Source organism: Lathyrus oleraceus, chromosome 2 (genome assembly GCF_024323335.1).
Source record: "Lathyrus oleraceus cultivar Zhongwan6 chromosome 2, CAAS_Psat_ZW6_1.0, whole genome shotgun sequence".
NCBI classification, from domain to species: domain Eukaryota; kingdom Viridiplantae; phylum Streptophyta; class Magnoliopsida; order Fabales; family Fabaceae; genus Lathyrus; species Lathyrus oleraceus.
The window spans coordinates 439,585,392-439,601,528 of NC_066580.1; the positions used below are offsets into that span (position 1 = coordinate 439,585,392).

General features: G+C 34.2%; 1 protein-coding gene across 1 annotated transcript; it reads right to left on the reverse strand.

Moving 5' to 3' along the window:
- Positions 1 to 5,236: 5,236 nt before the first annotated feature.
- On the reverse strand, positions 5,237 to 6,502 carry LOC127120138 (thiosulfate sulfurtransferase 18). The gene is made up of 6 exons (XM_051050535.1): positions 6,332 to 6,502; positions 6,074 to 6,154; positions 5,890 to 5,969; positions 5,686 to 5,756; positions 5,541 to 5,594; positions 5,237 to 5,420 (listed from the first exon to the last, which is right to left on the reverse strand). The coding sequence occupies exons 1-6, from the start codon at positions 6,433 to 6,435 to the stop codon at positions 5,325 to 5,327; spliced, it is 486 nt and encodes a 161-aa protein (XP_050906492.1). The 5' UTR covers positions 6,436 to 6,502; the 3' UTR covers positions 5,237 to 5,324.
- Between the last annotated feature and the right edge of the window lie 9,635 nt (positions 6,503 to 16,137).

Consider the following 16,137-nt stretch of genomic DNA (forward strand, 5'->3'; position numbering starts at 1 on the left):
ATGCATGTTAGAGACATAATATTATGGACTATGCTCATGAAACATACCACACACAAAACGAATATGCAAAAGGTGTGGCCTAATCTCATCCATACTCATATTAATTTTTTCAATCAACTAGCTTTAGGACTTTGAGATATCATAGGCCAAATGAGATGAACGCATAAAGAAAGGGAATGAGATGAAGTGGGAGGGGAATAGATGAAAACTCAAATTGATCAAAGGAGGACTTGTACCAAATTAATATCATTCATTCATTTTGGGAGATGGAATGTACATTCCATCAATCCCCTAAATCCAATGATATTAACTTGACAAAGTCAAATCAACCTTGACCAAGGCCCAACAACAAGAGTCAAACACAAACAAGTCATCATAATTGGTCAACAAAATTATTTGGAATTTATTCAAATTAAAAATACTAAAATAATACATTTAAATTAAATATGGTTTGTCAAATTCCTAAAACCTCATCAAAACACCAAATAAATGGCCATGAGATTTATCATAGATCAAACAAGGTCAAAGGGCCTTGGAGAAAAATTTTCAGAATTTTTAAAGACTTAAAAGTATTTTTAAACAATTAAAAACAAATGAAAAATCAATTAAATCATGAAAAATATTAATAATGATCCAAAAAATAATTTTAATTCAGAATATGAAAGAGGAAATTATTTGAAAATTTTGGGTGAAACTCTCATATTTTTTGGACCAATATTAAAATTAATATGAATTAATGAAAATAAAGCAATTAAAATGAAATTCAAATAATCAGAAAAACGTGGATCACTTGATCTCCCTCATTAATTGAGGTGGCAGATTAAGTGGCCACCAGCGCGCGTTCCATGGTGGACTTGAGTCAACGCGACACAAGCATGGTAATTAAAAACAACGCACGAGATTAAAACAATTAAAAAGGGATCAATGACTCTGAACCGTGCCAACACATCACAGGCGTCCAAAGGCCGGTCATCTTCTCCAGTGACCCTGACTGGACTGGTTCATTCATCACCATCAAAAAAATGAAAAAGGAGGACATGATCTGAAAGAAAAAATGGCATAGAGCACGAATCTGACCTCAATTTTAACTAACTCCTCACATATAGAAAGATATGAGGAGTTGAATTTTGAGGTATGTCAACTGAGTTGCTTCGATTTGACCTCTAAGCAACTCAATCTTCTTGCCTATATTGGTAGGACTTCAGACAACCAAAGAATCAAGAGAATTGAGCAACATTGAGAGAGAATCAAAGAGATGAAAATTTCTAGAAAATACCTTCAATGCAGGTATGGATTCAACTGTTCTTGCCTTGGCTCATGCTTGATCTCACTCAGAATGTTTGCAGAAGTAGAATGAAATGCACAAAGACCTCTGGAGTTAAGAATCTCAAAACAGTTAGATTCAAACTCAATATCAAGATGAAATTCTCAGGATTATCCTCTCAAATGGAAGGGTTAGGGGTCTTGGATCAAAGCTGGCGCAAATGTGTGTTGAATTCTGAGCATATGGAGCTCTATTTATAGCTGGATCATGTGATAATTGCACCTTCCAAATGACTTTCCAAAATTGGCAATGGATGATGCATGGGTGCATGGGCGTGCACAGGCCCATGAGATCATTGCTTTAGGTCCACAATTGAGTGCGAGGGAGTCTGAAATCAACTTGGATTGCAAGGCAAGTGTACATGGAAACTTGAAGTTTGATCTTTTCCAAATGAGGATGCAATGTTCAAGCCATGCACAGCCTATTCAATTCTTGTCCAAAATGGATGAACTTGGACTTTTTGGAAAGGTGAGATCAAGAGGAAAAACTTTCATGTTCAACACTTATCAATTTGAAGTTTGTAACATGATTAATTTTGAGGTGGAAGTTTGGAAATTTCAACATGTTGAATTTTTTTCTAAGTATCAAGCCATATATCTCAATATTCCATCTTGCTTAACTTTTTATGTGAGCTTCAAATGAGAAAAGTGTCTTCATCAAAGTTGTATCTATTTCAAAGACCTTCAAAATGGTCACTAATTTAATGTCATTTGGATTTGAAATGATAGAGTTATGCATTTTTTAAGTTTGGAAAAATCACTTGTTCAATGGGATAGGTCAAAAGTGACCTATAATGTAGCCTCATATCACATGCTCATAAAAGTTGAATTAGCTCTCACTCCAAATATAAAACTTGAATTATACATCTTGAATTTGATTTTGCAACTTGGAAATATTTCATCTCATAAAAATTGAGCAAGTTATGGCCTTGGGAAGTTGACATTCAAATTAGGGTTTAGACAAAATGACCTATAATGTTTCAACATAGAAAATGATTTTCCAAGCAAAACTAGATCTAGGTCTCAACATGAAAGTTGTTTGGAATGTCATTTAGAGTAAGTTTTCTCTTTGAATCATTTTCATATGGTGAAAATTGTAGGAGATAGGGTCTAGGGAGACCCGGTTTTGATCAGATGAATTCATCTGGCCAACCACCATCAACCAACTTGCTAATCTTCAATTCTCTTGACTTTATAGGCTCATGGTAGATAATATATGCATAAGATGATGAATTTTGAAGTGTTCTTTAAGAAATTTGATCAAATGGTGAGATAGCTTATTGGAGAAATTACTCAAGATACCCAGTCAAACTAGGGTTTCTAAGGCAAATCACCCTCAAACTCTTGAAGAAAACTTAATCAAAATAACATGTAGAGATCATTGGGACTCATATATGATGCTTGTGACCATCCTTGTATCAATCCAGGGTTGTGTTCTTTGTTCATGAGGGTCTCAAACCCTAGATGTGAACTTGATAGGTCAATGGGATCATGCCTTACCTACAAAAGAGTTAGGCAAATACAAAGACATATTTTTGGTTAGTAAAATGATAATATACAAGTATGATACAATCATATAGTGCTTGGTGATCTTTTCCAAAATAAATCCAATGGAAAGGGGTAAGGAGGATGCCAAGGTATGATCCCAATGCTAATGCTTATGATAAAATTGCATGCGGGATCTTAGGGTCAAAATTAGGGTCTTACACTATGCTTTATTCCATATGGGCCCAGGTTTCTGTCCCCTTCACTTTCCCAAATGAATTGAGTAATTTCTATTAGGTCTGTTCCCAACCTTATTATTTCTATCGATATAGAAATCAAGGATATAACTCTAAAATAATTTTTATGAGTCGATATACCATCAACTTGTATCCCTTAAACCCATATCAGAATTCAACCAGAGAATAAAAGCGGAAGCGTACCTGAGTTTGCCATTGGGAATCACTGAAGGTTTATAGGTATTTGATCTTCCAATTTATAGAGTTTACTTATGGCTAATTGAATCTCCTCTGATGGGAATGAAAAGAGAATTTTACTGATGAGCCGTTTTCACATTGTATGCAAATGGGGACCATAATCCCTATAAATAACCTTAGAGTTATTTCTTAGTTTTTAATATTCTAATTTGCCCTCTCATCAAATTAGATATTGACTTATGATATCTACACAATAATCTCATATTTCATAACATTTGTACTTTTAGCCATATACTTAATATTAATTAGACCACTGTAGTTTTGGCTAATTAAATAATGCTATAACACATGTAATATTACATTTGTGATCCAAAAATTCTAACAATTTCTTCTTTAGAAAAAATATATTCTAGGCTTAAACTTTCATCTAGTGACAAATTATTGAAAACAACCCCATCCAAAACATGTCTAATCCGATGAGGGTCTTGCAACCTAGCTTTAAAGTGACTCTTGACTGCCTCCCATACCTCTTCCACCCCTTTAATTCTTCCTTCAGATGTTTGAACAAATAATATAGAGTTCGATCTCAGTCTCTTTTTTATTACAACTTGAAAATATTTTGTGTTTTGACCCCCCTCCTAGATCCACCTTTGCCCAACCTTTTGTTTCAACATACTCTCTTTCAAATGAAGTTTCTCCCAAAAGATTTTTTAAAGATCTAATATCTCATGACTCTCCTCCTTATTCAAAGGTACATCTCCATTAGTCACTAAATTATCTAATTGGTTAAGTTTATCCACAACATCTTCTAAGGACAAATCTAACGTACCAAAAACACCTCCATTCCATCCCTCAAACTATTTCTTAACAATTTAAGTATTTTTCTTTTAACACAAAAACCTTTTTCCCTCTGATTTAGTAAGACCCACACTCCTTAACAAATTGCAGAAAATTATCATGATCCAACCAACCCTTAAATACTTTAAAAGTTTTTCAGCCTACAATTTAGATTTTTAGGTTTAATCCACATTCAACAATAGTCAGAAATGTCCTTTGGACCTATTTCTTGAGCCAATACATTTCACTTATTTATTAGATTGTGTGATAAGGCTAGTTTGTTTTAACTTTAAAAAAATGGATTTTTTTCTTTGTATTTTTGAAAATGGATTTTACAAAAATATTTTTCAAAATATTACAAGTTTTTCTAAATTTATTTTTTATAAATTAAAAGATTGAATTGTTCATTCTATAACTTAAATAAACATTATTGAAGATCAAAACATAGTCAAAATCACAATATTTTCAAAAAGTTGTGTCTTAAAAATGATTTTTATGAAAAACTATTTGAAATAGCTTCAAAATTAAGTGATTTTTTAAAATTTTGATATCCAAAATTTTTTTCGATAAAATGATAAAATACCTAAAATAACATTTTAAGAATAATTATTCAAATCAAATTTTCATTTGAAACTTTTATGAAATTTTCTTTTTAAATTTTTTTTATATAAAAATATATAACATTATAAAAATTATTTTTAAAAAAACCCAAAACAAACAGGTTCATTAAGAATCTATTTAATCTACTACACACCTTCCCATTAAAACTAAAACAAATAAATCTATTGTCGAAAGTAAAGGCTTCTATAACCTCGATTTATTGTAACACCTTTTTGTGTTATTGATTTACTCATGTTCGTGATTTTTCTATAACAATGTATTTGTTAAAAAGTTCTAATCTAATAAAGAGGTCAATTTTGATTTTCTTAAATTATTTATAAATAATTTTTAATTTTTTTATTAAACATGCAAAATCAAAATACTTCATTATCAATAGTCTTTCTCGTTCTTATATATACACATGAAAAAGACTAATTAACAAGACTTAGTTCGTATATGTCTTGTTTTAAAATAAATACTCACTTAATGTTAGAAGTCATTTTATTTTTATTCATTCAACAATTATTATATTTGAACTACTATATAGACTAAATCCATTGGATAAAATTAAATTAATTCATAATAGAGGAGTATGTATGTAATAAGTAGATTCTATTAACTCTATAAAAGTTGTAACATAATTGATTATAGCTCTTCTTTGGTTTCTGGTGTATTCACTGGAAACTTGTTTCTAACCCAATCCATATAACCTCCTCCCATGTCCTTCACATTCTTAAAACCCTATCAATTCAAATCAATACAAATAAGTTTACAAATCAAAAAACAATATTTAATATATAAAAACCTTCATTAAATAAGGTAAAAATTTGTTTCAATTTCTTGAAGCATGACTTCACTTACATCAGCTAGAAGATCAGAAGTTGCATATAGAGATCTCACCCCACTTTGACAACCCTGAAATTGTTTTTATGTTTTATGTTTTATTCATTTGTAAGTGAAATAATTACAAAATATAAATAACATATACAAATAAAATATTAATTACCACAACGACATGATCTTCTTTGTTGAAAGCAGATGAAACTTCCTTCAGAAAATCTGGATTCTTCACCCTGCCTGGTCTCCAAAAACAAAATATCCTAAATTTTTAACCGTAGAATTTCTAATAAATCTAAATATATTTTTAAATAAAATAAAAAACATATGTAATAATCTTATTATAATCATGAGACATTAAAAATTTTGTTACCCTTAGATGTATCCACCATGTATGGAATATTAATGATCATAGCTGTATCCACATGTCCTTTCACAAACTCTTCCACCGTCCTTCAAATTACCAAGAGACAAAAAAAAAACATCAATAATTAAAGTTCCTTAACAATTTTGTTTTTAAGAATCTTAATATATATTTAGAGAGAGAGAGAGGTTACCTAACATCAAGATAAGCGTGATCTGTCTGGATGAGATTCTTGGCTGCTTGTACATCAATAGTCACAACTTTTGCTCCTGAGCTACACGACACAAGCAGAAAATGAAGAAGAAGAAGAACAGATGCCAAACTACGAGTCATTTATGTGATTTTGGTTAAAAGTTAAGATATTGTAAGTCTTTTGAAGCTATGAAATATACAAGCACGCATGGTATTTATATGTAAGCAGCATGTTGGTTTTGGTATGAGAAAAACTAACCATATACACAGTGTTGTTGCTAACGGTATTGTGCAGCTGTTTGAGAAGGACACGGTTTGTTGAGTACTGTTTTCTATTAGTTTGGTTGCAAGTAGATTTAACATTTAACAATTACTAAGTTGGACATAAAAGTTGGGCGAGACTCAAATCATATAAAGGAACCAAAAGATTCAATAAACTAATTAGCTGGACTTTGAAGCTTATCCTTTGTTGTTTATTTAAAAAAATTATTACTCTTGTTTTTCCTAAAAATACTCTTTTGTTATTGTCACACAAGGAAACCTTTGTCACAAAAGATAGTATAACTTTAACAATATTTTTTAATATATATATATATATATATATATATATATAACGGTTTTCATCCCACTCAACAAAAAAATTGAGGTAAATTGTCACACTGTTTTATTTTTTAAAATAAATATCAGATATTTTTCTGATTTTTAAATATAAGCGAGAGAAAAAATAATTCAAAACATACTTTGAATCCCAATAACAATAGTTTATGTTTTTATTTCTTTAAAAGTAGAAGGTTTTACAAAAATGTTTGAGTTTCACAACAATGTTTGGACGTAGAGGGTTTCTTGTGTGTTGGAAATCCCCCAAAATCTATGGAGAATTTCAATCAATCTTGATGAACAAGATTGTTATTACCCACACAATAACAATAAAAAGAAAGAATAATGGAGAAAGAAAGAGTGTAAAGAACGATGAAGAAGAGAAATTATAATTCTGCAAAGTTTCTCTCTACCCACAAACTGTGAAAAACTTTTTATTCACTTTGCAACTGCAAAATACTGTGAACACAATGTTATGAATACTCTATTCACTTTATTACAAAAAATAAGGGTTACTCCCTCTATTTATAGATTTAGGTTAACTTGGACCTCAAGGCAAAGTCCGAAACTATAAAAGTCCAAAATAGCTAACATTACTAAAATAGGCATAAGTGGTTCGACACTTCCTTACTCTGTTGAGCAACCTGCTTCAACACAAGGAATTACAATTCAACACACCACCTAATTCATTGTGTCTAAGCTATCTACATTCATCATAGCTCTTAGTCTTCTGAACACTTCGACCTGCACTTCCTTCGTCATGATGTCTGCAAACTAATTATCAGTTCTGCAGTGTTCCACATTCATCTTCCCATCTGCTACCTGCTCTCAAAGATAATGAAACCTCATTTTGATGTGCTTTCTTCGATCATATGCTATCGGATTCTTCGCCAAATTGATAGCTGACATGATGTCGATCTTCATGATAATTTCTCCATGACTCTTCGTTGTTATCTCTTCGACCAGATTCACCATCCATGTTGCTTGACATGCACAAAGAGAAGCAACTATGTATTCTGCTTCGCATGATGATAATGCCACTACTGGCTCCTTTCTTGAACTCCAAGCAACTGGTGCACCACCTAACATAAACACATAGCCAGCTATGGATTTTCGATCCTCAACATCACTACACCAACTTGAGTCAGTGTATCCCACTAATTTGCATTCTTTCCCTTCATCAGCCGCAGGAAACAAAATACCATAGTTGAGAGTTCCTTTCAGATACCTTAGTATCCTTTTCGTTGTTACTAGATGTGATACCTTTGCCTTCTGCATGAACCTACTCACCATACCTACACTGTATGCTAAGTCAGGCCTTGTGTGACAAAGGTATCGAAGTGACCCAATAAGTCTTTTATATTGGGTTGGGTCGACATCATCTTCATCTGAATCTTTCGACAGTTGTAATCTGGGCTCAACTGGAGTCGAAGTTGGGTTGCAATCTTGCATCTTAAATCTCTTGAGAATTTCGCATACATACCTTCTTTGGTGCATCATTAAACCTCTACCACTCTTGTAGAATTCGATGCCAAGGAAATATGAAACGTCACCCAGATCTGACATTTTGAGTTCCTTGTTGAGATCACCTTTGAAGTTTTCGATCTCCTTCTTGCAACTACCCGTTATCAACAGATCATAGACATAGAGACATAGTATAAGCAATTCACTCTTGCTTCTTATTACATATACTCCATGTTCACTTGTGCACTTCACAAATTCCTTCTCCCTTAGAAAGCCATCTATCTTCTTGTTCCAAGCTCTTGGAGCTTGTTTAAGTCCGTACAGGGCTTTATGTAACCTGTACACTTTTCTTTCTTCGCCATGTTTCACAAACCCAGCTGGTTGTGCAACATAAACTACTTCTTATAAGGGGACATTAAGGATTGCACATTTCACATCCATCTGACACATATGTCAATTGTTCATGTTTGCTAGACCAACAACCAACCTGATTGTTTCGATCCTAGCAACAGGTGTAAAAACTTCATCGAAGTCGATTCCTTCTTTCTAAAGAAATCCTTTCACCTTGTATACCCACTTCACATCGATTGCCTTCTTATTTTGGGGCAATTCGATAAGTAACCAAGTGTTATTGACTTCGATTAACTTCAGCTCTTCGTCCATTGCTTTCATCTACATAGAATCTTTCAATGCCTCAACTGCATTGACAGGTTCAACATCTACGTAGAAAGCATAGTGTACAAACTCACCTTCTTCATCGATCACATCATCTGATGTAATCACACATTCTTGCAACCTTTCAGGCATGTGTCTTGTTCTCCGAGGTCTGCTTGGACCTGCTTCACCTCTGACTTCTTCCTGTCGGACTTCTCTTTTGACTTCACTAGCTGGTTCATCACAAAATATTCTCACTGAATCTTTCTTGACATTCTCAGTCCAATCCCATTGTCTAAGCTCATCTATGATCACGTCCCTACTGATCACCACTTTCTTATTCACTGGGTCGAACAACTTATATCCTCATGTCGATAGATATCCTAACAGGATCATCTGACTTGACTTGTCATCAAGTTTTCTTCTCAACTAATCTCACACATGTCTATGTGCTATAGATCCAAACACCCTCAGATGACTCAAGCTAGGCTTGACACTAGACCAACATTCTTCTGGCGTGATTCCATCTAGCTTCTTCGTCGGACATCTGTTCAGGATATATGTCGCAGTCGACATAGCTTCTCCTGATAATTCTTTGGGTAGATGCTTGCCTTTCAACATACTTCTAACCATATTCATAGTGGTTTTATTCTTCCTTTCCGCGACTCCATTATGTTGTGGAGTGTAGGGTGGCACCACCTCATGCACAATCCCTTCTTTCACACATAATGCATTGAAGTCTCTCGATACATATTCTCCACCACCATCAGTTCTCAAAATCTTGATCTTTCGACCGCTTTGTCTTTCGACCATAGATTTAAACTTGGCAAATACCTCGATCACTTCACTTTTCTTCTAGATCAGGTAAGACCATGGTTTTTGACTGAAATCATCTATGAATGTAACAAAGTATTTGTTACCTCCAATCAAATCCACCTGGAGAGGACCACATACACCAGAGTATATGACTTCAAGAATTGCCTTTGATCTGCTTCCTGCATCCTTACTGAAGTTGTTCTTATGCTGCTTTGCCTGCACGCATTCTTCACACATTTCATTTGGAATGTCAATTTCTGGTAATCCTGAAACCATATTTCTTCTCTTCAAATCTCTAATGTCTTTGAAATTGAGATGGCCAAGTCTATAATGCCATATCCATTCATCTCTGTTGGCTGCTATTGCAAGGCACTTATGCTCCATCGCATTTAGTTCAATCTTGAAGGTTCTATTCTGAGACATTGGAGCCTTCAATATCAACCTTCAATTTGAGTTGCGAACTCTCATCATCTTGCCTTTGATCGCCACCTTGTAGTTATTTTCGACTAACTGTCCTATGCTGAGCAAATTGCTCTTCATGCCTGGTATGTGTAAGACCCCAATTTTGTCCCTAAGATCCCTCAAGGCATCATATCATGTCATATCATTGCCTCAAGGATCATTTATGCACCTTTGCTTGCCTCCTAGTGGGTGGGTTATCTTGTGAGTATGGTTCTTGATCACCAAGCATATATTGCATTTGTGTATCATTGCTTTTCATCTGTCTATTGACCAAAGGTACAAAAATATTGTCATCTAACCATGTTACTTGCAGATGAAGCAAATTAGGTCAAATCAGTCAAAGTCAGTCATTGAGATAGATGGTGGCCATTCTTGAAGAATTTGGGCACCATGATCATTCATCAAGAGTTCATATGAGTTGTGACATCATTTTGAATCAAGATATCAAGTGGTAGGGGCTTGGAATTCATCAGAACATGGTTCAGTCAGCCAAAACCCTAGCAAGGTCAACTGAAGTCAACTGTGGTCAATTGTGCATTTAATCAGTGATTTGATGGTGGGAATTGGTTTGAGAGGTCTCATTCATGTCCATATAAGCCTCATATAACATGTCAAACATCCACAGTGAAGAATTTGAAGTCAGACAAGAAATTTCCAAAAATAGAAAGTTGACCTGTAATTGAAATTTGCCAAAAATAGAAAGTTCTTCTCCTCAAAATTACATCATCATAAAAGCTTCAAATGAATTTTTGTCCAACATGAAAGTTGAAGATCTTGTTCTCCCATTTCTAAAAAGTCCAAGAACACTCATTTCTCATGTGTGGTTGGAAAGTTATGATCAAATCATTCTCAAACATTTTTGAACTTCAAAGTGGCATATCTTCCAAACCATTTGGCCAAATTGAGTGAGGTTTTTTGCTACAAGTCATATTTGATGTGCTCTATCCAAATCCTTCATCACAATTCACCAAAACTCAACCAATCAAAATGGCATTTTTTAGTTGACTTGAATTAAAAAGGAAAGGTAAAAAAGTTGACTTTCAAAATAGCCATTTGCTACACTTTCTACGAATTGAACTTGACTAAAAACCACATTTTGGATGTGCTTTGGGCCCAAATTCGCACTGTAGAACCATGCCCTTGCCACTTAAGTGAAATTCATCAATTAACCAAAAACACTCCTTTAAGCTAAATTGGATTACCACTTCATTAACCAGGGTTATGCAATACTAAACAGGATATATATTGCACATTTTCTGCAGAGAAACCCTAGCCACCATTTCACAAAACAGATCAAAAATTCCATTTCCTCTAAAACACTCAATTTTCTACACTTGAACTTTTCTGAAAATTTCTCAAGGGAACTCGTGCCCTGTTGGTTGCTTCATCACCTACCAACATTCTTGGAGCATTTGTGAGCATCATTTTCCAACTGTAAGCAAAGGAAGGTCACTGTTGCATTGAAGCTTCTCACATGGCAGATTTTGATTGGAGCTTCTCACTTGACTTTTTCAAACTCCATTTCATAATACTTCTTTTGAATCAATCTTAATCATACTTTGACCCTACTTTCATAATCACAATCAATTAACTTCACCCATTCATTTGTTTTGGCTTTGTCCATTGTTAATCTTTTCACACATTAGCCATAGGTTTCAATTATCATTGTGGTTGATGTAAACCTCACCTTATCCTTAGTGAGTCGACTATAAGACTTCCGTATTGAAAACGGGGTTAACCCCTCTAGTACGTCGAAGCTATCCTCGCATGGTGGATGTTGGTCTTGGTCGAGTTTTCTCCCATTGATAATGAAAAGCCTCAAGTGCTATTGTTTAAAATTGAACTCACAAACCTTTTGGAAATCTTTTAGCCGAACTACGGCGTTTTGATCCTTACCTTTGATGGAAGGTACGTAGGCAACGGGTTCATCCGTTCGAACACAAAAACAATAAAAATTGCATATTCTTTTCTCATCATCCCAATCATGTTTGCACAATAAATATTTCATAACAAATAACAATTTTATACAACAAGTGTGAAAAGGGCTCCCTAGGAGTACCTAGGATGTAGTGGGTGCCTAACACCTTCCCATTGCGTAATTTACCCCTTACCCAGACTCTCTGATCTTTTCATTAGTTTTCTACGCGTAAAACTTCTTAGGCTTTTGTTCGCTTTTTAGCCAGTCCTTTGGATAAATAAAAGTGCGGTGGCGACTCGAATTCATTGTATGCTTTGCTTATGGTTTAATCAATAAATCATATAGCGACGAATACACCGCTACAGTATGTACAACACATTTGATATTACTGACCTCTTGCCAGCTTTCCTCATAATCAGAACATCACCAACACCTTCAGCTGCTAGAGTGTTGTCATTTGCAAATTTCACCATGTTCTTCATTGAGGGCTTTATGTTGATAAACCAATCTTTCCTTCCAGACATGTGTGATGAGCATCCTGAGTCTAAGTACCATTGGTCCTTGAATCTCTCTTCATCTCTTGTTGTAACCATCAACAACGTCTCTTCTTGTTCATGTTTCGCCAGTTTTGCATAAGTTTCTTGATTCTTCTTCTTTTCTGGACAATCACTAGAATAATGACCATACCTTTGACAATTATAACACTGAATGTGACTATTGTCTGTCTTTTGACCACCACCTCTTCCTCTACCTGCAACACCACCTATTTGGTTGCCTTGGTTCTAGGGTTTTCTCTAATTCGACCAGTTTCCTTCTTGCTGATTTTGACCAATCGAATTATTATTGTAACCTCCTCTACCCTTGTTGCCATTCCAGTTTCCTTTTCCTTTTCTTTCTTTTGCTGATTGAGCCTGCAAAGCCATATCACTCTTCGACTTTCCTGCAGCTCCTTCAGCCATTCTTTGTTCATGAGATTCAAGCGTCCCTTGAAGCTTTTCCTTTGTCAATTTTCAAAAATCTTTCGACTCTTCTATGGCTACTACCACATGGTCGAACTTTGGAGCCAACGACCTTAAGATCTTTCTAACAACAGATCTTGATGTCAACACTTCTCCACATACCTTGGGTTGATTCACCCGTTTTGTAACCTTGGTGAAAAAATCAGTTATGCTTTCATTGTCTTCCATCTGAAGCAATTCATACGTTCTTTTGTGAGTTTGTAACCTCACCTCTTTCACCTTCTCCGCGCCTCCAAACAATTTCTCCAGAATTTCTCACACTTCTTTCGCTGAATCTGCATCACTAACCTTTTCAAAGTTATCTGCATCAACATATTGATGGATTATAAAGAGAGATTTATAATCTTTCTTCTTCAATTCTTTATGTGCATCCTTTTCTTGATCCGTCGCGGCTTCTGCAAGCGTTGTTACTCCTTCCTTCACAAGATACCAAAGATCTTGATAACAGAACACAACCTTTATCTGCTTGCACTAATTCTCATAATTGTTGTTCTTGAGAATCAGAAGATTTGCTGGAAGATGCCTGTTTGGATGATTCGTTGCCATGGTGATTTTCTTCCCACGAATCGATTAACCGAAGCTCTTGATACCAGATGTTGGAAATCCCCCAAAACCTATAGAGAATTTCAATCAATCTTGATAAACAAATTTTTTATAACCCACACAATACCAATGAAAAGAAAGAACAATGGAGAAAGAAAGAGTGTAAAGAACGATGAAGGAGAAGAGAAATTATAATTCTGTAGAGTTTCTCTCTGTCCACAAACCATGAAAAACTTTTTAGAATATAATTTATTCAAATCATAGCCTTTAAATTAAATTTAATCTAATAATTAATTAGCATATAATTACTAATTAGATTAAATTCAATTTAAAGACTTTAGAGTAATTTTGTTTTTTACTTTTGGAGTAAGTTGTTCTTCACTCGTCAATATATATATATATATATATATATATATATATATATATATATATATATATATATATATATATATATATATATATATATATATATATATATATATATATATATAATATCTCCTCAGTTGTAGATATAATTAAGAGGTAAAGTGGTGTCTTTTAAAAATAAAAATATGTAGTTGTTGTGGATCGAACCCACTCCAAGTTTAACACTTTTCTCCTCAGTTATTCAAAAAATCGAGGGATAATGTGGAAACATTTCACGCCGTCCTTTGTTACCTCGCCTGGATAACCGAGGTACAATCCACTTTGCGTCCGAGGTGAAATGAGGTTATTTGAGGTGGTGATATATATATATATATATATATATATATATATATATATATATATATATATATATATATATATATATATATATATATATATATATATATATATATATATATATATATATATATATATATCGTTGTGGAATCAAAATTGATGTTGATTAATGACGTAGGACTCTGAAATCGTTGGTGTTGATCTTCGATATAGTGGCAGTAGGTGGACTTGCAAGGATAACACTTCATCGCCTAAGTTTATTCAGATTCCAAGATGAGTATAGTGAAAAATGGAGATTAGAAAAATATACATTGAATCTCACATGTGCTGACTTTATACGTTTGATAATCTTGATTGGGATTGTATATGATTTAACATTTGTATTAGGCCATTGGCCAACTCAGGACAGTTTCCCCCAAAGCTTATTGAGCGCGAACTAGCTGGGAAGTCTTCAAATTCATGGACGACCTATAATGATGATGTTCGAACATGGAGAGAAGTAGAAAAGTCATGGATCCGTTGCAAACATAGGGGACAAGCCCATTAAATTCTCTCCCATCATTAAAATGTTTTTGTCGATTTTTTGAAGAGCGTGACTTTATGTTATTAGCTTAGGGTATGACACTCCCCCCGAGTGAACTTGAGTTTGTTTGTATTTCCTAGGTGAAATCGAGTTCTTGATCAGTAACTTCTCGTCTCTATTGATCTAGTATAGTATTTTGACCGTCCTTATCTATATATAAGGGGTTTTGAGCTTTGAGAGAACATTTTTCTATCCTTGAAAATTAGTTTCCATTTGAGAATATCTTTCCTTCCTCTTCTCCACGAGTATCTCTTAGAGCGTTTGTTATTCCTTACACAAAACCTCATATTTCTCACTTGAACTTTGCCTTTCATGTTAGGTTCTACTCCTCATAGGTACCCTTCTTACCTTAAACTTTTTCCTATTTTCAACATTTTATTTACCATGATCAATATAAATGATAGCCTCATAAGTTTGTCGAGATATTTTCAGAGTAGTGATTCATGTCCTTTAGTTAGGACAAAGGTATCCCTTAGTTCAAATAATTTCCCCTAGTCACTAAATAATCACCTTAATAGGCTATCCATGTATCCGATTGATTATGATTCATAGAGGCTTTCTAAGGTTCTCCAGATAAGGGGTCTTCCTCAATTGATTCTTCTTTCAACATTATTTTTCTAATGAGGATGATATCGATGATCGTGTAGTCGACTCTATGTTTGCATCGTCTAAAGTTGCAAGAGTTTCATCTTCACATGCTTTGCTGATTCCAGAGATAGAGGTAGCCATTTTGAATAGGGAGGATGCTAAAAATTTCATAAAAACTTAGCAAAAAGCTTACGATTGGGAGCCGAGCAATGCTAACGTTAAGGATCATATAGCGCGCGGAGTTCGTCCAGATGGTGTTAGTTGGCTCAACCCCTTTGGGATTTTCAAGGTCGATGGGATACCCTTGATAGAAGTCACGTTATTGGAACCAGTCGATGCAATCAAATATAGCTGGGTGGACTCAACGATATTGGGGACCCCTTCTTCTTAAGTGATTCAACGACCCTGAGTGTGGCCAGAATCATGGTCGACCACCCTTCTGATTGGTCGGTTCTTCTGGTGGAACCAGGTAAAAGGATATATATCACATTTAAGGGGTGCTATATTCCCTTTTATTAATGTTTATTCACTTAGATAAACTTACAAATTCCTCTATCTACATTCGAGGTGTAGATGTTCATTTGCTCGTATTCGATACTTGGAGAAACTTCATATATTATCTCAAGAGTATCCCACATTTCCTTGGAGGATTTGAAATTATAAACATAAAATAATTGACTATCATTTAAAGACATGACTAATAAATTCTTTGTTTTGAA

Bases quoted from the DNA above. Each gene is read 5' to 3' on its own strand.
- LOC127120138 (XM_051050535.1), bottom strand. From the start codon at position 6,435: ATGTTAAATCTACTTGCAACCAAACTAATAGAAAACAGTACTCAACAA. The intron at 6,155-6,331 runs GTTAGTTTTTCT...TGTGTCGTGTAG, and splicing joins GCAACAACACTGTGTATATG to CTCAGGAGCAAAAGTTGTGA. The intron at 5,757-5,889 runs GTAACAAAATTT...TTTGGAGACCAG, and splicing joins CATGGTGGATACATCTAAGG to GCAGGGTGAAGAATCCAGAT.